This window comes from Sciurus carolinensis, chromosome 7 (genome assembly GCF_902686445.1).
Source record: "Sciurus carolinensis chromosome 7, mSciCar1.2, whole genome shotgun sequence".
NCBI lineage: Eukaryota > Metazoa > Chordata > Mammalia > Rodentia > Sciuridae > Sciurus > Sciurus carolinensis.
This window is the reverse complement of record NC_062219.1, coordinates 120450316-120473491: the sequence shown is the minus strand read 5'-3', so window position 1 is coordinate 120473491 and position 23176 is coordinate 120450316. Positions and strand designations below refer to the sequence as shown.

Genomic DNA, 23176 nt, shown 5'->3' with positions numbered 1-23176 from the left:
ATGATCCCACCTGGATGCTTTTTCTCTTTTTTTCCTTTTTCTTTTTTTGTGGTATTGGAGATTGAACCCAGGGGTGCTTTACCACTGAGCTACATCCCCAGTCGTTTTTTTTTTTTTTTTTTTTTTTTTTTTTTTTTTTTTTTAATTTTGAGGCAGTATCTTGGTAAATTGCCAAAGCTGACCTTGAGCCTGAGATCCTACTGCCTCAGTCTCTCAAGTTGCAGAGACTATAATCTTTACTGGTGCACCAACTCCTGCCCCCCATCTGCCAACCTCAGCAGACCTAATTTCTTTTCAGATAATGGTTTTGGCTGCTATGTCAAAAACAGACAGAAATGGTGAAGTTTGTAGGAGGGAACAGAGGAACTGGGGTAAGAGGCAATGGTGATTTGGATCTCAGTGGTAGAGAAAGAGATGGTGAAAAGTATATATACATACATAAACACACACACACACACATATATATATATATATATATATATTTGAAGGCAAAGGCAACTGATGGACTACATATTGGGTATGAGAAAACAGGATGATTTTAGTTTTTTAGATGAAGCAATCAAAACGGAACTGATATTCACTAAGATGGAGAAGACTGCTGGAGGAGCAGTCTGGGGAAAGGCAGTGAACTCAAGGTTTACACATATTGAGTTTCAGATGCCTGTTGGAGTTCCAAATGGAAATACCAAGTAGGCAAGGTAAGGAGAGCTGTGTTGGGGATGGATGATTCATCACCCATCTGTTTACCTACCCACCCGCTAGCCTAACCATTCACCTACTATATTTGTTCTTTTTTCTTGGTACTGGGTATTGAACCCAGGGCCTCATACTTGCTGAGTGCTCTACCACTGAGCTACATTCCCCAGCCCTCACCAGCTATATTTAAAGCTCTGAAATCACCAAGAAATAAAGAGGAGGCAGATGAGGGAGGAAAAAGGCAAAAAGACTGAATTTTGGGGTATTCGACATTTAAAGGTGAAGAGATGGAGAGGAATCAGCAAATATAAGTAGATATACAAGAAAAGTTATTCAAGAGTCTCCCCGTTCCCAAAGGTATTCTGCATCCAGTCTTTGATTCTTCTAGCTGGGGTCTGAGAGATTGTGGATCATGCTGCAACTTATATGAATTCATATCTCACAGAAAGCATGAAATAACAAATGCTCATTTGAGGTTTAAGTTTTGTTAGGTAGAAATAGGTTAACTATTAGTTTCTAAGTTCATAAATATCAGCATCACCAACGAAAGGGGTCACATATACAACAATGATATTCTTTAATTCATGAGCCAATGAGCATATTTGGTGATTCTGCATGGATTACTTATAGTCAAAATGTCTTACTCCTTTCAAGATTAACCTAGACAGTGATTGTCTCACAGATGTGCATGTGAACTGTCCCTTCTCCAACTAGCCTGATCTTCACCAAACATTCTAATTGCAACAAAAATCAAAAATTCTAAGAATCTAAGAATTCTAAGAAGATAAGGTTTCAAAGCTAAAAATAAGCTTGCTTCAAAAGCGAAAACAAAAACCTAACTAAAATTCTTTGGTTTCATTTCCTCAGATCCAAGAAGACGACAATGTGGAAAAGAATTTCAGCAATTCTAATTTTAACTGTTCTGAGCTCAAAAATATCCCTTTAGAATTCCTGGGGGGAGGGCTATACCATTAAGCACTGTAAATGTGAACTTTCACAACTGGTTGAAGGCTCACATGTCTGCCTTGACTCTAGAAAAAAATGAGGGGATTGTAAAAAACTGAAAAAATTTTAGATAAAGCAAAAGTTCCTCAGGACTTCCTTTGAATCCACCTCCTTGCCCAGAGGTAATCACTCTGATCAGTTTAATACTTTCCCTTAGACACCATTCTATAAATATATATACACATATATGAACCCACATACATATATATTAGTACATTTTCATTTACACAAATGGGACCACATTTGCCATCTTATTAACTTTATATCTTAGAGGATGCTCGTGTTGGGATATACAAATATTTCCTATATTTTTAAAAATTAGATGATAATACATAACACGAATGTGACAACCAACACAACCATTCTTATTGATGGACAAGTAGATAGTTTGTAGAAACTAAGTGGTGATGAACCTCTTGAACATGCTTCTTTGTGCCCATAAACAAGTCTTTCTTGGCAGATACTTAGAAGTAAAAATGCTAGGGTGAGATACAACCAAGAGGCACAGAAAGTTACAAGATTTGCTCAATGTGTCTATGACTGTGGAAGGAGGACAGACAGGGCTCCTCTGGGAGAGGAGAGCTGGGGTGGTAGAAAATGACACCAAAGAGAAATGCTAGAAAACCCTGTTTCCTCTTTTACAATTTTATGAACTTCTCAATTCACTCCTGTATCTGATATCTGAGATTATCCTTCAGAAGCCTGCAGTTGGGAAGGAATGCCATTGTAGGCAAAAACACACAGAACACATCAAAATGTTACCTACCAGTGGGGGCTGGGGCGTAGCTCAGTGGTAGAGCATGTTTGAGGCCCTGTGCTCAATCCCTAGTTTAAAAAAAAAATCCTAATGGCATGAAAAAATTAAATTTTATTTTTTTAATGTCCATACTAAACACAAACAGTGTAACCAGAAAAAAACATACTTAAAGCTTGTACTATAATGCGATGGTGGAAAAAGCACTTTATATGTCAGCCAGAAAGTCATAAAAGCTCCCATTAAACGTAGTGAGTGACCAAGTTGAAAAGCCAAAGAGGGGTCTCCAGGTAGCAAGGGGGCAGGAGGGAACCATGCATCGTGCTGCATGTGTGGCAGGCTATGGCAGGGAGAGCAGGTGGGATGACCATGCACAGGGTCCAAGACAGCAGAGACATTCTTAAGGTTCTTAATACATGATGCCTCCTTCAAGCTCACTGGTGGAATTTATTTATAAATTTTGGCTAATTTGATAGAAACAAGATACCAACTTGTTTTACTTTGCTTTTACCTGGAGACCAGTGAGATGGGATATGTCTTTTTTTCAGTTATTACTTCCTCTTAGTTTAGTGGCAAGTCCCATGGAAGAATAACCCCCTGCAGCTGGGTGCTATAGCGCACACTTGTAATCCCAGCTACTTGAAAGGTTGAGGAAGGAAAATTTCAACTTTGAGGTGAGCCTGGACAATGCAGTGAGACCCTCAAAAAAAGGACCACCATTGTTCTTTCCCAGTCCATTCCATGGGTTTGGAAGTCACTGAGCAGAATCATAATCCACTGTGAACTCCTCCACTAAGAACCTCCTCCACTGTGAACTCCTTGGCCAAGCTGTCAAAGCCCTCCACCATCCTGCTGTACTCAGGACACTTCCTTTCTTCTACTGTGTCTACCACGTTCAGGATAGGAGCCCTCACCCTAGTGGCACCCACAGTGGGAGCCTGGCAAAGAGTTATCAATTAAGCATGAGTAATTAAGCGACTAGGATCTGAGGGACAAAAGGAACTCCCAGATTTGCCAAAATGGCACTTCTCTACAATTGCAACTGCCCCCAAGGGCACTGTGGAAATATATGTCCTTTGGGTTTTGGTAGTGATGGGAGTGAAGCACAGAGTAAAAGGGACCAGGATTGCTAGATGTCTTGCAACTTAAGTATGGTCTTACCAAGACTGTGGGACCTTTTAAAGTCCTGCCATACATTTACGCAGGTGGGAAACCTGGATTTAACTCTTTAAGCCTAGAATGGAACTCTTCTCTAGTTTATAAACATTAATACAGGAGAATGTATTAATTATAAAACAAATTATAGAAAGAAGTGTAAGGTTTGACAAGGTTCAGAACCACTCTGATTTAAGTAATCATTTAGCAAATATAGGAAAAGAAGTAGAGAATGGTAACTGCATACAGGAGTCTACCACATAGTAGTACCTTCCTTATCAGCACAAGAAGGCTACCTATGGGCCCCAGATCTACATAGAACCAATCAGTGATCCCCCAGACTCAGTTCTTAGGTTATGTTTCCTAACTTGTTTCATTATTTCTCTGTCTGAAAAAAGCCCCCAAATGAGCTGAAGCTAAAGTAAATCAAACTAGATTCCAGGTTTAGAAAGGAAAGTTAAGTGACACCTTCCTTCTACGGCCAATTATTTCCTAAAATTGTCTTGTCATTTATCACCAATTCAAACCAACCCAGATCAATTCCTAAATAATACAAAGTAGCAGCAAGGGCTATTTTATTCTACTCCTATCAGTACTCCTCCCTAAAATCAACACATTAAACAATTTAAAATCTATTCTGAAGCTCTATAATAGTTCTCCTGGAAATACTAGTGCTTCTGTTCTAATTTCATTTATTCAGTTTTGTGTTTTGCACAAACATGTGTTATAAGTCAATTAAAATTTTACTGGCAGTTGCTGCTTTACAACACTAAAATTTACATCTCTTAAAGTTCCATACTTTATGGTAGAACAAATAATGTTTTTAGAAACCAGTTACAATAATGTTATTAGAAGAATAATGTTATCAAACCAATATTTTAAGAGATACAAATAGAAAGTTAAAGTCTTGTAATATGAAATCTGAAACAAAATTAATATGAAATCATAACTTTTTTTTTTTGGCGATACTGGGGATCAAACTCAGGGCCTTGTGCTTGCAAGGCAAGCACTCTACCAGCTGAGCTATCTCCCCAGTCCTGAAATCATAACTTTTAAAAATGTTTTTTTTATTTCTGTCTGCTGAAAGGGCCTAGGAGCAATGGCACCCAGTAGCACCTTAACCTTGGTTTCTAATAACATTTCTATATAACATTTTCTACTAAAAGGGAATTCACAAAAGAAATGGCTGAGGGCTGGGGAGATAGCTCAAGTGGTAAAGTGCTTTCCTTGCAAGCACAGGGCCCTGGGTTCAATCCCTGGCACCGCAAAAAAAAAAAAAAAAAAAAAAAAAAAAAAAAAAAAAAAAAAAATTAAAAAAAAAAAAAAGAAAAGAAAAAGAAATGGCTGATAACTGTCTGAGTTCAAGAAAGTTCAAGGTGAGGCTGGAACAGAATTCAGGGGTAATATATTATGATATCAGCAACTTTTTTTATTTTTTATTTTGAGACAAGGTCTAAGTTGCTGAGGCTAGCTTTGAACTTGTGATCCTCCTACCTCAGCCTCCCAAGTCCCTGGGATTACAGGCATGTGCCATCAAGGTCAGCTTTCTGTTCCATTTTTTTTTTTTTTTTTTTTTGCAAGGGAGGTCAGGTATTGAACTAAGGGGCATTTAACCAGAGAGCCACATCCCCTGTCCTTTAAAAAAAAAAAAAAAATTCTTTTTATTTGTTCTAATTAGTTGTACATGACAGTAGAATACATTTATACATTTTGATAAATCATACATAAATGGAGTGTAATTTCTCATTTTTCTGATTGTACCTATTTTAGGATCACATCAGTCATCCAGTCATATATGTATGAGGTAATAATGTCTGTTTCACTGTACTATCCTTTCTATCCCATCCCCCCTCCCCTCTCCCTAAAGTAAATCTATTCCTCCCTACCCCTGCCCTGCTGCCCCCTATTGTGAATTAGCATCTGAATATCGGAGAAAACATTTGGCCTTAGTTTTTTGGGGTTTGGTTTATTTCACTTAGCATGATATTCTCCAACTCCATCCATTTATCAGCAAATGCCATAATCTCATTCTTCTTTAAAGCTGAGTAATATTCCATCATATATCTATATATCCCCACGTTTTCTTTATCCATTCATCTGTTGAAGGACACCTAGATTGGTTCCAGAGTTTAGCTACTGTGAACTGAGCTGCTACAAACATGATGTGGCCATGTCACTGTAGTATGCTGATTTTAAGTCCTTTGGGTATAAACCAACAAGTGGGATAACTGGGTAAAATGGTGGTTCCATTCCAAGTTTTCTGAGAAATCTCCATACTGCTTTCCATAATGGTTGCACTATTTTGCATTCCCACCAGCAATGTATGAGTGTACCTTTTCTCACATCCTCTCCAACACTTATTATTGCTCATATTCCTGATAATCGCCATTCTGACTAGAGTGAGATGAAATCTTAGAGTAGTTTTGATATGCATTTATCTAATTGCTAGAGATGCTGAACATTTTTTCATATATTTGTTGATTGACTATATATCTTCTTCTGTGAAGTGTCTGTTCAGTTCCTTAGCCCATTTATTGATTATTTGTTTTTTTGTTGTTATGTTTTTTAAGGTTTTTTTTTTTGTGGTGTTGGGGATTGAACCCAGGGTCTTATGCTTGCAAAGCAGGCACTCTACCAACTGAGCTATATCCCCAGCCCAATGAGTTCTTTATATATCCTAGAGATTAATGCTTTATCTGAGCACGTGGTAAATATTTTCTCCAAATCTGTAAGCTCTCTCTTCACATTGTTTCTTATGCTGAGAAGAAGTTTAGGGGTCTTGGTAAGGAAGTTTGATCCTAGGCCGACATGATGAAGATTTGGGCCTACTTTTTCTTCTAGTAGTCGCAGGGCCTCCTTTCTAATGCCTAAGTCTTTGATCCACTTTGAGTTGAGTTTCGTGCAGGGTGAGTGATAAAGGTTTAATTTCATTTTGTTACATTTGGCTTTCCATTTTTCCCAGCACCATTAGTTGAATAGGCCCAACCCTTTTTTGTATTTTTATTTTAGAGACAGGGTCTTGCTGATTTGCATAGGGCCTCACTAAATTGCTGAGGCTGGTTCTGAATTCTTGATCCTCTTGCCTCAGCCTCCTGAGGTACTGGGATTATAGGTGTGTGCCCCTATGCCCAGCTTTAGGTTTTTTTTTTTTTTTTTTTTTGTGGCGCTGGGGATTGAACCCAGGGTTTTGTGCTTGTGAGGTAAGCACTCTACCAACTGAGCTATATCCCCAGCCCCAGTTCTATTTTTAAAGTGAAATTTTTATACATCGCTAGAGAGGATATTCCTAGTCAAAAGTATCTATACATTTAAACTAAAATAGTCACTAACACAAATTTGAAAGAACATTTAATCACTTTTCATAGATTCAATAGTATTTACTAAGAGTTTTTGCAAAAGTCAAAATGATAGTTACCAAAAACTCCATCTTCCTGAAAATGATTCTAAAAGCAAGCACGGAAGTACGGTAGGAGGAGAAAGCCACCATTTCCTAAGCATGTGGAGCAGAGAGGGGTTCCTCTGAGAAGAGTATCCCTTGAGCTGGGCGCAGAGTTGAACTGCACTTGGCCATATGAGCACAAAGCAAAAGCTGAGCACAGAGATCATCACGATTGTACCTCAGCCAGGTCTTTCACTGAGGCCATGTCCATGCCAAGGTTTCTTTTCATCCCTGAACTGTAACTGAGAAGCCAGGTCCTTTCTAAGGTCTCAGCTGCCAGAAACAGAAGATTCAATACCGATTTACTCACAGGCCTGAAAGGTAATGCCAGAGGTCTGTGGGATTCATTTTGTTCTCTAATGTAATATGGCCTCATACCAGCTTCCACATCAAGACACAGAATGCTTTCTCTGATCATTTTATGTATTCAAATTTATTTCTTCTAAGAATAAACTTTTAACTTCTTTTTATGTATTTTGGTGTATCTGCTTTCCTAGGAGGGCAGAATAAACAAGCTTCCTCACAGTGGTACACACCTATAATCCCAGTGATGCAGGAGGATTGCAAATTCGAGGCTAGCCTCAGCAATTTAGTGAGATAATGTCTCAAAATAAAAAATTAAAAGGGTTGGTGATGTGGCTTAGTGGCAAAGTGCCCCTGTGTTCAATCCCTAGTATCAGTCAATCAATCAATCCCAAAACAAAACCAAAACTCCCAACAAAATAAAAATGGCTGGGATGAGTGCTCTAGTACTGTGCAAAAAAAGAAAAAAAAAAATCAATCCATGTTAGGTAAACAAAAGCTTTCTTGAAATTTTTATGATGATGCCACAGTTCCCAATAAATCCTTCCAAGAGAATAAATTATCAGTGTAAAACTATAATGCACTAATAAAAACAAACTTTAGAAAAGGATCAATACAAAAAAAGAAAGAAGTGGTCTATAAAAAGTAGAAATGGTATAAAACAGAATAAAGCTATTTCTATCACAGAAAAGAATGAAATCTGACATAGCTTTCCTATGAGTACACCACAGTGAATCTCCACATTGTGCACATCTACAATACCAGGATTCTAATTAGAATAAAATACACTCCATGTTTGTATAAATATGTCAAAATAGACTCAAGTGTTATGTATAACTAAAAAGAACAAATAAAAACTAAAAGAATTATCAGAATAAAATCATTACATATAGTGTACTAGGAGGCATGATTATTCTTGTATTTTGTAATGCTGTGGCTAAAAGAGCTTTGAATGTCTTTTTCCAAATAAAAATAAAGACGTGGTAATCCTGATGAATGTACAATCTGTCCTGGGGAAAGCAGCACCCATTAGGTCCCTGTACTTCAGTTTTCAGCTCAAGATTTTGAATATGGTTGGCATATAAGAAGCATTTATGTCTGTTTTGTAATCTTTTTCTTTCAAAAATGTCAAACATAGAAAAATTCTCTTATTTTTGTACCTACTTTATGGTGGCTTTTTCCTTCTTGTTGTTTGGTTTCTTGTACTAGGGATTGAACCTGGAGGCACTTAACCACCGAGCTAGAGCCCCAGCCCTTTTCATTTTTTATTTTGAGGACAGGGTCTTGTTAAGTTGCTGAGGCTGGCTTTGAACTTGCAATTCTCCTTCCTCAGCCTCCCAAGCTGGGGATTACAGGTGTGTACCACCCTGCCCATCTTATTTTTGTACCTATTTTAAAGATAAATCTAGGGTTCAATAGACATATGTGTACATTATTTCTAGTAATTCATATTCATGCATTTCAAATCCTTTAAAAATTAAATAATGAGGGCTGGGGCTATAGTTCAGCAGCAGAGTACTTGCCTAGCATGTGTAAGGTACTGGGTTCAATCCTCAGCATCAAATAAAAATAAACGTATTATGTCCCTCTACAACAAAAATATTAAAAATAAATAAATAAGAGAATTCAGAGACTGTCATCTAAATAAAGCCTGCTTTTAAACAAATAAATGGGGTTAACTGAGGGTCTCTTAATTTATAGCAATTTATACCTAGATATACACTTTCTCATTTTTAACATTTCCATTAAATATATTCCAAAGATTAAAAGTCTTTGTTTTCACTAGTTAGTTAGGAGACTAAAAAAAAGGAAAACTATCTTCTTCTAGGAGGTTAGAATTTCAGTTTGCAGTTTGAAATCTGGAACACAGCTGATTCACCTAATTAAGAACACATTTTGGTTATTTTTTCCTTACTAGCCTTTCAGTATTGTTGTTGTTATTGCTTTTTTTTTTTTGGGTACCAGGGATTGAACTCAGGGGCACTCGACCACTGAGCCATATCCTCAACCCTATTTTGTATTTTATTTAGAGACAGAGTTACTTAGTGCCTTGCTTTGTGCCTGGCTTTGAACTCTTGATCTCCTGCCCCAGTCTCCCGACCACTGGGATTACAGGTTTGCACCACCACGCCCAGCTTGCTACAGCTTTTTAAATCCACATGAACATATTAACATTTTGAAAAAACATTTTTTAAATAGTTGCCTACGTTAAAAGATCAGGAGATCCAACATGAGAATTCAGCTTTCAGGCTTCCCTGGAGACTCCTGAGGACCTGGCCACAAGTGGTTTCCCTTACGTTTCCAGCTTTATTAAGGCATAACTGGCAAATAAAACTATATATAGTCATGGTAGAGAACATGATGCTTTGATGGATGTCTAACTGCCACACGACAGCTGGCCTGAGCAGGGGCTGCCTCGCTGTTAGGGCAGGCTCTTCATACTCTGCCAAGGCCACATACACACTGTCAACTGTCTGCCCTCCTCCCTATAAGCTTAAGAGCTAGAGAGCCCTGGTCTACAACACTACCTCACTCCTAATTCTCCAAACTGTTTTACTTATGTTGAAATGACTGGAAATACTCTTAATTCATTTTTCTTTCTTTCTTTTTTTTTTTACTGAAATTCAACTGAGGGATGCTCTACCACTAAGCACGTCCCCAGCCCTTTTCACTTCTGATTTTGAGACAAGGCCTCACTAAGTTGCTGAGGCTGGTCTTAATCTTAAGATTCTCTGCCTCAGTCTCCTGAGTAGTAGGCATCACAAGTATGCACCACTGTGCCCTGCTATTATTCATATTTTAAAGTTTTGCTACTAAATTATATATAGTTTCTGATTGAAGTTCTAGAATTTTTTTTTTTTTTTTTGCAGTGCTGGGGATTGAACCCAGGGCCTTGTGCTTGGCAAGGCAGGCACTCTACCAGCTGAGCTATACCCCCAGCCCTTAAAATTTTTTTAAATATTTTTTTTAGTTGTCAATGGACCTTTATTTTTTATTTATATGTGATGCTAAGAATCGAACCCAGTGCCTCACACATGCTATGTAAGTGCTCTATCACTGAGTTACATACAACCTCAGCCCCTAAATTTTTAAAAAAGGTTATTGCTTTGATAAATTCTACCTTCTATCTTCTATTCAGAACTGTTTCGGCCTGGTAAAAAATAAAATACAATACATACTGAGCTCACACATCCTTTACTTTTTTCTCACTTCAAATCCAGTTAAACATTTATGAGCTAAAGAAAAAAGTGATAAAAGAACTTCTTAAATTACTACCAAGTAGTCACAGACCTTAAATGTTCTGCTCTTGTATAACAAGAGACACAAAGTTCTGCTTTTCTGTTACAGACAGTTCTGAGACACCATATGGAGGCTCTTGATTGCTATAATATAAATATAAAACCAACCTTTTTCAAGGGACAGGGAATGCATAATAGAGAGACGGATTAAATACACACAATGTGTGTGTGTGTGTGTGTATGTGTGTGTGTGTGTGTGTTTATTTATTTATTTGTGTATATATATGGGGAGGGGGGGATTCTCAGTGGTACTGCTTACCACTGAGCCACATCCCCAGGCCTTTTTTTTATTTTGAGACAGGATCTCACTAAATTGCTGTGGCTGGCTTTGAATGTGTGATCCACTTGCCTCAGCCTCTCAAACTGCTAGGATTATAGTTGTGTGCCATTGCACCTGGCATCCCTAGTCCTTTTAAAATTTTTTTTTTTTTTTGGAGACCTAATCTCACTAAGTTACTTCAGGCCTCATTAAGTTGCTGAGGCTGACCTTGAACATGGAATCCTCCTGCCTCAGCCTCCAGAGTTGCTGGGATTATAGGCGTATACTACTGTACCCAGCAAACATAAAGATTTTTAAAATAAAGTTCACTATGGCATTTTCTATATTCTTATTTGAAAACACAATGGGACCAAGAAAGGTTATAATAAACTCTTGACAGGTTGCCATAAAACAGATTAGGAGAACTGAAGATAATTAAGAAGCAGTTCTGAACTCTTTTCTTGTGTGGTACTGGACATTGAACCCAGGGTTGTGTGCATGTCTGGCAAACATTCTACCACTGAGTTATATCCCCAGCACTTTAAAAAAAGTTTATTTTGAGACAGAGTCTTACTAAGTTGCACAGGCTAGCCTCACACTTGCAAACCTCCTGCCTTGGTCTCCCAAGTAGCTGTGATTATAGGCATGTACCACTGCAAACAGCAGCTCTGAACTCTTGAGGTTCCATTAGGGAAGTAATCTTACTGGGTGGCAGTGGTGTACAATTGTAGTCCCAGTTACTCAGGAGGATTGCTTGAGCCCAGGAGTTTGAGACCAGTCTGGGCAACATAATGAGAACCTGTCTAAAGAAAGGAAGATGATCTTAATAATACTACATTAGGTAGCAAGCCTTTCAAACAGTTTCTTTAATGAAGCTGATTAAGTCAGACATGCCGTGAAATTTTTACATACATACATTTTACATGAATTTTTACGTTTGACAGTCTATGAAAAGCTTGAGGGAGGGTACTGAAGTATAGGAAAGCTAACGAGACATCACTAACAAAAAAATTTCCAAGATGGTGAGTTTTACATGACAAAGTATATGGTGGTGAGAGTCAGAGAAATAGTAGAGAAGTGGAAGATTAGTACATAAGTTAGAAGTCACAGAGAGGAGCTACACATTGTCTTGAGGTAGGCTATGTCACAGACTAATCAGGCTGTATACAAATACCTTGTGTATTTAACTTTCTCCTTGCTTTGTTTTCAGATGTTCTCTATCTTTGTGATGATGCTCTTGGCTTGACTGAGGTGAGAAGAATGTAACAGAGGAACAGAGGCAGAGTGGTTTCACATCCAGCTCCTCTTTCTCCTTGTCAGATAAGGGTTTTACCTTTCCCATTCAGCTAGCAAGAAAGAACACCTCTGAAGACCACACAATGAGGTGCTTTTCTTTTATAAGTACAGACACTATCATCACAAGGATGCTCACACAGCCTCTGCTACCCTGGGAGAAAGTCTGGTCCCTCTAGCCCTGTGAGGGGTCACTATAATTATCATGAACAGCTAAAAAGTGGAGGGTAGTTTACAAAGGAGAACATTTTAGCCCTTCCTTTAAGTGCTGATGCTAGTGTTTCAAATGTTACAGATTTATGATTCTGAAATTCAGCCACTATGCTGAATATTTTAAGCATGGTTGAACAAGAAGAGGTAGAATTAGTGACACCCAGGTCTGAATATGCCATGATAAACTATTTAATAACCTCATTCCATTCATGCTTACCTAGGAATTTTTCTCTAGTAGCAAAATTTATGTTCAATGTAGAGAATCTGATAATGTACAAGTTGACCCAAAAATAAACAATGTGAACATACTGCTAAGTATTCTTTCAAGAAGCATAGTATTAGGAGAGTGGGTATTCAAACTCAAGGTCCTGGATTCAAGTCCTACTATGAATACTGGGCACAATTTGGGCAGATCATTTAATTTCACTGAGCCTTAGGTTGTTTTTCTTTTCTCACCTGTCAAATGCAGATAATAGCAGTTACTATGTCATTGCATCATACAAAATGCTTCAGCACAGCCTCACATGCAGTAAGTGTGTCATGAGTGTTATCTATTATGCTGTCTGTACAAATGGATATACTTATTTCTTCCCCGCCAAATGGTTTCACATCATAAACGCTGTTTCATCCTGCTTTGATCCCTTAGGATTGTGATGCAAACATTTTTCTGTATGAATAAATACCTTTACTACATACACAGAAGCCTTGGTGAGGCTGCTGCAGGCAGTACTTAAGCAGGGTTGCCTGCTTTTATACCACATGACCTCACCACTCTGAGCACAGCTAAAGAGAACGAAATCAGCCGGGTGCCTTGCAAACCTGTAATCCCAGTAGTTCAGGAGGCTGAGGCAGGAGAATCTTGAGTTCAAAGCCAGTCTCAACAATTTAGCAAAGTTCTAAGTAACTTAGTAAAATCCTGTCTCTAAATAAAATTTTAAAAGGGCTGGGGATGTGGCTCAGTGGTTAATAAGCACACAAGGCAGACATTTTCAAAATGACCAGATGATGTGGCTAGCAGCTCTGCTTAAAGGGGCACACTACACAAAGCTGCAACTAGGCAAAACCAATTGGGTACTCCTTGGGAAGGCTGAATGTGAGACAGTCAACAGGTGAGTGGTGCAGGAGGGGGAAAGTGCAAAACAAGAAAGGGCAGCAGAGCTGAGGGGCTGAGAAGAGAGGGGAAGATCTTAGAGGGGTGTGCCCTCAAAGGAGACTGTGGGACTGGTCTCTTCCTTTTATTATCACTTCCCAGTCATGAGGTGAGTGGTTCTACTCCACCATACACTTTCTGCCTTGCCACAGGCTCAAAAGCATTGGTCATGAACTGGAATCTCCAAAACTGAAAGCCAAAATAAGCCTTTTCTCTTTGTAAGTTGGTTATCTCAACTGACTAACACATTAACAGCTGTGACAGCTGACTAACACATTAACCTGCAGATTGACCCACAAAATTAGCCCTGTATGAAGACACTGCCAACTGCTCACCCCACACCCATTCCTACCTGTGTGGACTCCATGACCACAAGCCGAGTGAAGTTATGGAGACCTGATGGAGCAACGTGAACAGGATCAGTATGTCTATCTGGTCACCCAAGAGTCCTGGTCTCATTTAATAGAAAAGATCAGTTTCTCTAGTGGGTAAATACCTTTCAATCCTAGAAATATTATTTTAGAATTAAATATAGAAATATTTAAGAGAATCGAAATTATAGTAAAATATTTTTTGTGTTAAGGAGAAAGAACATGCATGAGGCCCAGGTTCAGACCCCACACCACAAAAAACAAAAAACAAAAAGAAAAGAGAGGAAGGAGACTAGACTATATTTTATGATTTTGTGATGTTTGTAAGAATCGACCTATTTATTAGACTGGCAGTCTTAGAATTTCAAATTTAGATTATAACTGAATAATTTATTTAGGACTTGTGATGTTAATTTGAAAATATTAACAAGCTCATATACAGTATGGGGATATTTAAAGAAATCTAAGACTTGGCCAGGCAACAAGATGGCTCACTCACACCTGTAAGGAGGATGAAGCAGGAGGATCACAATTCAAGGCTAGACTCAGCAACTAAATGAGACCCTAAAAAAAAAAAGACTAGGAAGGTAGTTCAGTGGTACAGTGTCCCTGGGTTCAATCCCTAGTACTTAAAAAAAAGGGGAGTGGGCATGGGAAAAAGTCTAAGACTCATCTGTAAGTTTAAGAGGCACAAGAATTTTTTTTTTTATTGAAGAGTTTTATAAGGTTTCTGGGTGTTTTTTTTAAATACCTTTATTTTGTTTATTGATTTTTCGGATTAAACTCAGTGCCTCACATGTGCTAGGCAAATGCTCTACCATTGAGCCACAACCCCAGCCCCAGTTTCTTTTTTAAAGTCAGACAAGTGAAATTCTTCCAAAGCAAATGTTAAATTTATTAATGCCATGTGAAACATGTGAAGGTTACCAATTAATTCTTACAGGTCTTATTTAAGAACTCTTAAAAGCAACTATTAAAATCTACAGGTAAAAACAAAACAATCAGATCTATAAGCATACAAAAGAACTAGGATTTGATAATTGTAAAGAAATCTTAACATTTTGAAAACTAAACTTCTAAGTAGCGCTTTCTGTTACAAGTGCTTATCCTATCAACATCCTTCCTGATTTCAAGTCTAATTCTCTGTTGATGGACATGGAACTGGAAAAACTATCCTCCATTCTACTTTAATGGAAGCCGAAGAATTCTAATTTTTATTGTTTGTATAACATTTGATTTATTTGGAACTTTATATGAAAGATCAAAGCAGTTGACATTTCTTTATCCTCTCAATGGTTCTGAAAAGTATGGGGTAAGATTATATGACTCTTCTTTGTGCAGAAGAAAATTTTTGCAAGGTTAGGCAGGATTCTTAAGGGCTGAGAATGACAGCAGGGCTTAATCTCAAGATCAGGATTCACTTCCAGACAAGATAATGAATAGTAGGTGAGAAACTAAGTAGATGAGCAGTCTAGTTGAATGATCTGTGCTACATACTTCATATATTTCATTTCCTTGTTTCACAAGCACTTTATTTCTGCTTCTCTCTGTCCTTCCTTTTACCTTCAGAAGGATGGCATGTAATTTCCAAGAAATAAATGGTAAAGCACAGTACCCTATATCCTTCCCTACTCACTCACTCCATTTCCTATTGCAACCATCTAGTTTTCTACATCTTAGCTGCACTCACATAACCCAAGAACAATTCAAATATAACACCAAAAAACAGAACAGTAATAGTAACAACTAAGGTCAGATTTCCTGAGACAGATGTCAAATCCACACATGCTCTACAAAAAACAAACTTTTGAGACTTCAAATTATACTACAGAGCTGTAGTAACAAAAATTGCATGGTACTGGCATAAAAACAGACACAGAGAACAGTGGTACAGAATTGAAGACACACAGAGAAACCCACACATCTACAGTCACCTGATCTTTGACAGAGATGCCAAAAACATACAATGGAGAAAAGATAGTCTTTTTAACAAATGGTGCTGGGGAACCTGGTTATCCATATGTGAGAGAATGAGACTCTCTCTCAGTCTGCATAAAAATCAGCTCTAAATGGATCAAAGGCCTAGAACTTAGACCAGAAACTATGCAACTCCTAGAAGAAAATGGAGCATCAACACTCCAAGATATAGACACAGGCAACAATGCCAGGAGTTAATAAACAGGATGGCATCAAATTAAACAGCTTCTACACAGAAAAGGACTTGATTAAGAATATGAAAAGACAATCTACAGAATGAGAGAAAAATCTCTGCTAGTTACTCTTCTGAGAGAGGATTAATATCCAGAATATATTAAGAACTCAGAAAACTTACCACCAAAAAACAAATAACCTGATTAATAAATTGTCAAGATTTTTTTTTTTTTTTTTGGTGGTGCTGGGGATTGAACTCAGGGCCTTGTGCATGTGAGGCAAGCACTCTACCAACTAAGCTATCTCCCCAGTCCAATAAATTGTACAGATTTGTAACTGCAGTCAACAGAAACCAATCTGATTAGTTCAAGAGAAGAATTTAACAAGCAATAAAAACAGAATCATTGGGAGAACTGAAGAAACAGACTTCAGGCCAAGGTTTCAGGAACAACTCCCCCAAACACACTGCAGACTGGGCTGCCAAGGGAGTTGCTACCTCAAGGACAGATCAGGAAGCTGCCAAACAAAAGGCACCATCCAAATGGGGAAGCTGACACTATAGCTGCCAATTCCAGACCCACATCTGCTCTGTCAAAATGTGTCACCAAAAGGATGGGCCAGCTACCCTCAGAACCTGCCCTGCTTCTCTCCTTGTGACTACTTAAAGCAGCCTTGTGCAAGTGCTTTATATTGGGCAAACCTAAGGTCATCAGGGAGACTTAGTTGTGACTGTTAAGAGAGTCAGAGAAAAGCATTTTTGAGCAATGTAGTCTCTCCTGTCTCAAAGGGACTGGAATGGATGTGGAGACAGTCAATTCAAAATCCAGCCCTCAAAGAGCAAGTTCTCAATTTATGATTATACAAATGGTATGTATGCCTTTACGCCATGTACAAACAGAGAAACAACATTTGTTTACAATAAAATAATAAAAAATAAAAAAAAAAAGAGCAAGTTCTCTCCACACTCCTTTGTACAAATTCAGTATTCTAATACAGTGGGTTCTCAAATCACCTGGCGATTCTATTTAAAATCAGATTCTGAGACCAGGTCTGGATTAAAGCCTGAGGTTTTCTGTTTCTAACAAGAAATGGTGACATTGATGGTGCTGGTCCATCAGCCATAATAAGTAGCAAGGGCTCAAACCAGGGATGACAACTCACCACTGATTTTGTTTTTATTTAAAAAAAAAAAAATTTTTTTTTAAATCTTTTACCACTGGTTTTGTAAATAAAGCTTTACTGGAACACAGGCCCATTTTTTATATAGTATATGGTATCTACAGCTACTTTTGCCTTACAATGGCAATTAAGTAGTTGTGACAGAGACTACGACCTGCATAATGAATTTTTTTCCACTCTAAAAGAATATATTATCTGTCCATTCTTTTACATTATAGAATAAGGATATAGTGTCACATTGCAATACAAGCTTTTTTAACAAGATAAAGATGTTCTTGGGGCTGGGGTTGTGGCTCAGTGGTAGAGACCTTGCCTAGCATGTGTGAGAAACTGGGTTCATTCTCAGCACCACAAATGAATAAATGAACAAAATAAAGGTCTATCAACATCTAAAAATATATTTTAAAAAAGATTTTATCTTCTATTGGTTATGCTTTTAGATGGTTTTAAATTAAAGTCTTAAAAGGCTTCTGAAACCTTAGCCAGTAAAGCATGGGCTTGTGAAGCAGCTTGGGAACACCAAACCCAGAGTTTGCAGAGGTATTCCTGGGGAAGTTCCTTATTTCCAAATAAAAAGAGACCCCTAGGGTAAAACTATGTATCCTGTATTTGAAGAGTGTATGAACATGGAGCAGAAGCCACATTGTGACCACAAAGAGAGGAGCCCCGGAACAAGGAGGGTAGAACAGAAAGGTGGGAAAACCCCAGGTTTGATACCGCTGAGTTCGCCAACCTGAGACTTCTTGTTATGTGATATAATAAGTCTGTTATTGAATAATACGAACATATTATTTTCATCTGCATACAACTTAACTGATAAGAGTGACATATTATTTACAAAGGACTTTCACACTCACATTCTCATTTGAACCTCACTCTACCTCCCCTCCTCTTAGGGTGGAGTAAACAAGAAGGTATTCAAGTGAGGGTCCAAGTCCAAGGAATATAAAGCTATTTTTTCTACATAGCTTTTAAGTAACAGAATGAGAAACCAAGATTTCCATGGCTAACTTCTTTTCCTTATACACCCTCTTGATTCCATTTGGTTCTACCAGGTAGTCTCCTCAGCAGCCACTCTAAGAATGCCTTTTCACATCTACTCTGTTGATGTTTATTACTTCCTATACTCTGATAATTTCCATTTGGGGTATTTCTTCAGAATCTTCATTATTCCAGTTATTGTTTCATCTAGCACAGATACAGGTATTAAGTATTATCTATTCACTTAATATGTGTATTAGGCTCAGGAAGAGAGGAATTTTGTATGGGAAACATGATTTTTTCTTTCAGAGACTACAATCTAGTTATGGATACAAGATATATGATAAAATAAGAGACATAAGCCAATGTAAGTCTGTAGGAGTTTGGAATGAAGAAAGCATTCCGAGGATATTTCAAGGATACAATTAGTCTAAGGGGACCTCAGCAAGAGCTAGACCCAAAACAAATAGAATGTAGACTTGCTCTAAGTGTCACTTTATATGTTAGTCTTAAATGCCTTCTAGAACAAGGAAGCAGATTTTAAGACATACTGCTATGTGTGCCAGAGCAAGAACATGGAGACAATAAACCTTACACCACTAATTATGAGTCCTAAATGAGATAACAGAAGCAGAGCAGATCACAGTGTTGCCACAACAGGCTGTGGAGAAACATCAGTTCCTTCCTCTTGGTTCTGAATTTCAGTCCGTTTCTCAGCTTCCCCAGCTGCACACTCACAAAATACAGGAACTAAGGGTCCGCAACTTGACTTTTTCTGTTTATTCTGAAGGATCATGTACCATGGCCCAGGAACTCACTACATGTATGTTGAATACCATGTGACTAAATAAAAAAGAAGATGCTGCCATTTTTTTCAAGCTGCACCATTACCAGCTCTGGCTAACAGAATTGTTGTTTTAGCCACCATTTATTTCATAGCTAGGATTCAGGAAGCACAGGATAAAAGAGCCTCTTCCTCCTCATCATCCTAAGGTGAGCCATTCATACTAATGCAGACTGTTTTATTTCGTAGGGCTGATACTTGATCTTCTGCCACAGGTAACAGACAGTGCTGGAAGAGATCCATGAGAAGTCATAAAGAACTGTCAGGTGTCACTGGATATAGTTACTACTGAGCCCTCTTCCTGCTGGGAGTGTCTGATAAACATTACCATGTCACAACCCAATTGCTTCTTTAATCAAGAAGGTACATGGTAACCATAAAATGCTGTCTCTGTGACATTAAGTATGTTTATTCAGCGAGTGGGATGAATTAAAGAATTACACAGACAGGACGGGCCACGAGCACATGTGCAGATGCGCCCTTTTCCTCAGTGCATACCTCCTCGCAAACTTCACGGACTGCTGCTACACCTGGCTCCTCCTCAGGTTCCATGCCACCTCCAGGGACAATCCATCGGTCTGGATGACGACTACTGCTCACCAGCAGCACCTGAAGTCACAGAGATCACATGGAAGGGGTTAAAAATTTAAAAAGACATTTGGACAAATGTAGAGTTTAAATCCCACAAATGTTAAAGTTACAATTAAGATCTATTCTTTATTTATCCCTCTTCAAATGCATTTTTATAAGGTAGGTTTTCGTTTCATTTCAAAAGGACACTGCCTAGTAAAAACAGACGGGCACCTGTTTTACCCTCCCCCAGAATCATCAAGGAGGAGTCTTATCTCCTCCTTGTCCCTTTGAACACATACCTGACAAAGTCACAAAAAGACAACTAAAAACCAAAATGTTACTAATGAGCTTGTCAGCACCAGGAGCTCTGTCAGAAGAGGTCCCTGGCTGGGGTGGCCACCATGAAATGCATTCCCTCCCCAGTTCTCCCTCCTGTGTGTCCCAGTTCTTGTTCCATCAGATGGCTGCAGGCCAATATAACTCACCACCCTAAGCTCTAAGTGTGCAATGAGAACCTTTCCTCTATGGGAGAAGCAGAGCGTTCCTTTTACCATTCACTTAGGTGAGATAAATCTGGAGTTTTAAAACTAGGAAATGTTATTAATGGAAAGAAAACTAAACAAACCACATATAAAACACTGCCATAAAATATTGTTTCACTAATAAAAGGAAAAAGAATAAAGTTTAAGTAACTGAAACTTGACCAGTATTCTGATCATGGCTGAAATAAAAATTTTAAATGTCTCTATTCCCTTTCCCTACCCCTCTATGGGACAGATGCTAATAAGCAAAGTCAGCTGAACTCTCCTTTGGAGATAGAGCTGGGTTGGCATTATTTCCAAAACTAAAGGAATATTTAACTGGCCTTAGACCATCACTTTCTGATTGACTACTGGGCCTCCCTATTCTAGACCATACTGCCTCTGAGGGCTTCATTTCTATCTGCAGTCATTCTGTTGCTCCCCAAAAATGCTACTCCCTCTCTGGTCCACTTACCCCAATGCCTTCTGGGTTCTGACCTTCCAGTCATCTCTCTCCCCCTTGAGGTCTCTCCAGCTATGGGTCTTTGGAAATTCTACTCTCATCCTTAATCCCTTTTTCCCTGTTACAACAAATTCTCCTAATGCTCACCTATGAAACCTGTTATGTGCAGAATGAGAGGAGACCAGGAGTTAGGGAAAGGGTATGAATCCATATTGGTTACAGACGGAAAGAAATAATGTCTTATACTTACATGTAGTATTTTGAAAAAATGATATAAACTCTGCTTTGTTTAATACAATGCAGAATAATTTAACATTCTATGAAATCCACAGTAGTTTTTTTATGGTATGTATAAATGTTCAATGAAAGGATACTCAATATAAGGCTCCATGATACTTTGCCATTAAAAAGAGTCCCCTACCTCATATCATACAAAAAATTAACTCAAGATGGACCAAGTTAAATTTAAGAACTGAAGCTAAAAAAGAAAAGAAAACATAAGGGTAAATCTTCATGATTTTGGATTTGGCAAGACATGCCAAATTCTCGGCTATGACACTAAAAGCCTGAATAACAAAATAAAGAATACGGTAAATTGGACTTCATCAAAATTTAAAACTTCTAGGCTTACAAGGATACTATCAAGAACATGAAAAGACATGAAAAAAAATCTGCAAAACACACATCTAATAAAGGTATAGCATTTAAAACATAAAAAGAACTCTTACAATTCAACAAAAGACAACAGTTCTCCAAAGAAAGACATACGACTGACTAATAAACACATGAAATGATGCTCAACATCACGTAGTCGTTAGGGAAATGTAAAGTAAAACCACTGATGAGATCCTACTTCATGCCCATAAGGGGAGCCATAATAAGTGCTGGGAAGGATGCAAAGAAAATGAAACCCTTGTACTTTGCTGGGAGGAAAGCAAAACGATTCAGCCACTGTAGACAACAGTTTGATGTTTCCTCAAAAATTAACATAAACTGGGCACAGTGGCGCACATCTATAATCCCAGCAACTTGGGAGGCTGAGGCAGGAGGATCGCAAATTTGATGTCATTCTGGGCAAGTTAGTGAGATGCTGTCTCAAAAATTAAAAGGGCTGAGGGTGCAGCTCAGTAGTGAAGCACCCCTAGGTTCAATTCCCAGTACAAAAGAAAAAATTTAAAAGTTAACATAAAATTACCATATGACCAGAAATGGAGATGAGGCTCAGTGATACAGCACTTGTCTGCCACACATGAAGCCCTGGCTTTCTATCCCTAGCACTGTACATACACAAAACTATTACCACATGACCTAGTAATTTCTAGGTATATACACAAAAGAACTAAAAATAAGTACTAAAACAAATACCTGAACACAAACATACAGAGCAGCACTATTCAGAATAACCAAGAGGTAGAAATCACCCAAATGTCCATCAAAGGACAGACAGATAAACAAAATGTAGCTGGGCATGGTGGCACACACCTCTAACCCCAGAGACTCAGGGGGCTGAGGTCAGCCTCAGCAACTTAGTGAGGCCCTAAGCAATAATGAGACCCTGTCCCTGCCTCAAAATAAAAAACTAAAAAGAGCTGGGGATGTACCTAAGTAGTTAAGCACCCCTGGGTTCAATCGCCAGTTTAAAAAAAAAAAAAAAGCAGTGTATACATACAATGGAATATTATTTGGCCATGAAAAGAATGAATTACTGACATTTGCACAACATGGATGAAACTTGGAAACCTTACACTAAAAAGAAGTCAGACATGAAATAGGAGACATGATACAATTCCATTTATATGAAATACATACAACAGGTAAATCCAGAGAGACAGAAAACAGACTGGTTGTTGTGAGGGACTAGAGGAGGGAGAAAATGGGAAGCAACTGCTTAAGTACAAGGTTTATTTCGGGGAGATGAAAGTGTTCTGAAAATAGATAAGAAGCAGTAAGTGTCAATGAATTGTTTATTTTAAAACAGTTAATGTTATAGAACATGAAATTCATCTCAATTTTTAAAAACCCAGTTGGGCGTGGTGGTGCATGCCTGCAATCCCAGCAGCATGCCTGTAATCCAATCGATAAAAAAGATTCAAAAAAAGCAGTAAAATGAGTTAATCCTTCACTAATTTATTATATAAATGACAACAAGTCTCACGTCCCCTGCTTCCTAGAAAAATGTTTACCAGCCATTCTAACCCTAAGCATTGCTTCCAAGGCTGACTAGGTCCATTCAGCCAAGTCAGTCCAAATGAAAAATCTTTACGGGGGCATTTCAAAGGTAAATCAAAGAAAAAGAAAACTCTGAAATAAAATATAACCAATCAATTTTTAAATTTCAATCATTGTGAAAGAGTAATTAGTAAATCTAGCTTGCATTATTGCTTTGCATTCAAAACATGGCTATGAAGGAAGACTCTCTGTAATAAGGAGGCTGGAGAAAATACGTCTCATTACTTTTAGTCATACTTCAAAGCAAACACCATTACGGGTAAACAGCTCTCCTCAGTAAGTTTCCTTGACAACCTAT

General features: G+C 38.1%; 1 protein-coding gene across 1 annotated transcript in view; it reads right to left on the bottom strand.

Moving 5' to 3' along the window:
- The window catches only part of Nudt3 (nudix hydrolase 3), a 99551-nt gene that overhangs the window by 23402 nt on the left and 52973 nt on the right, over positions 1-23176 (bottom strand). The window contains exon 2 of the mRNA XM_047557832.1: positions 19591-19701. Within this exon, the coding sequence (XP_047413788.1) occupies positions 19591-19701 (111 nt within the window). The remainder of the gene's footprint in view (positions 1-19590; positions 19702-23176) is intronic.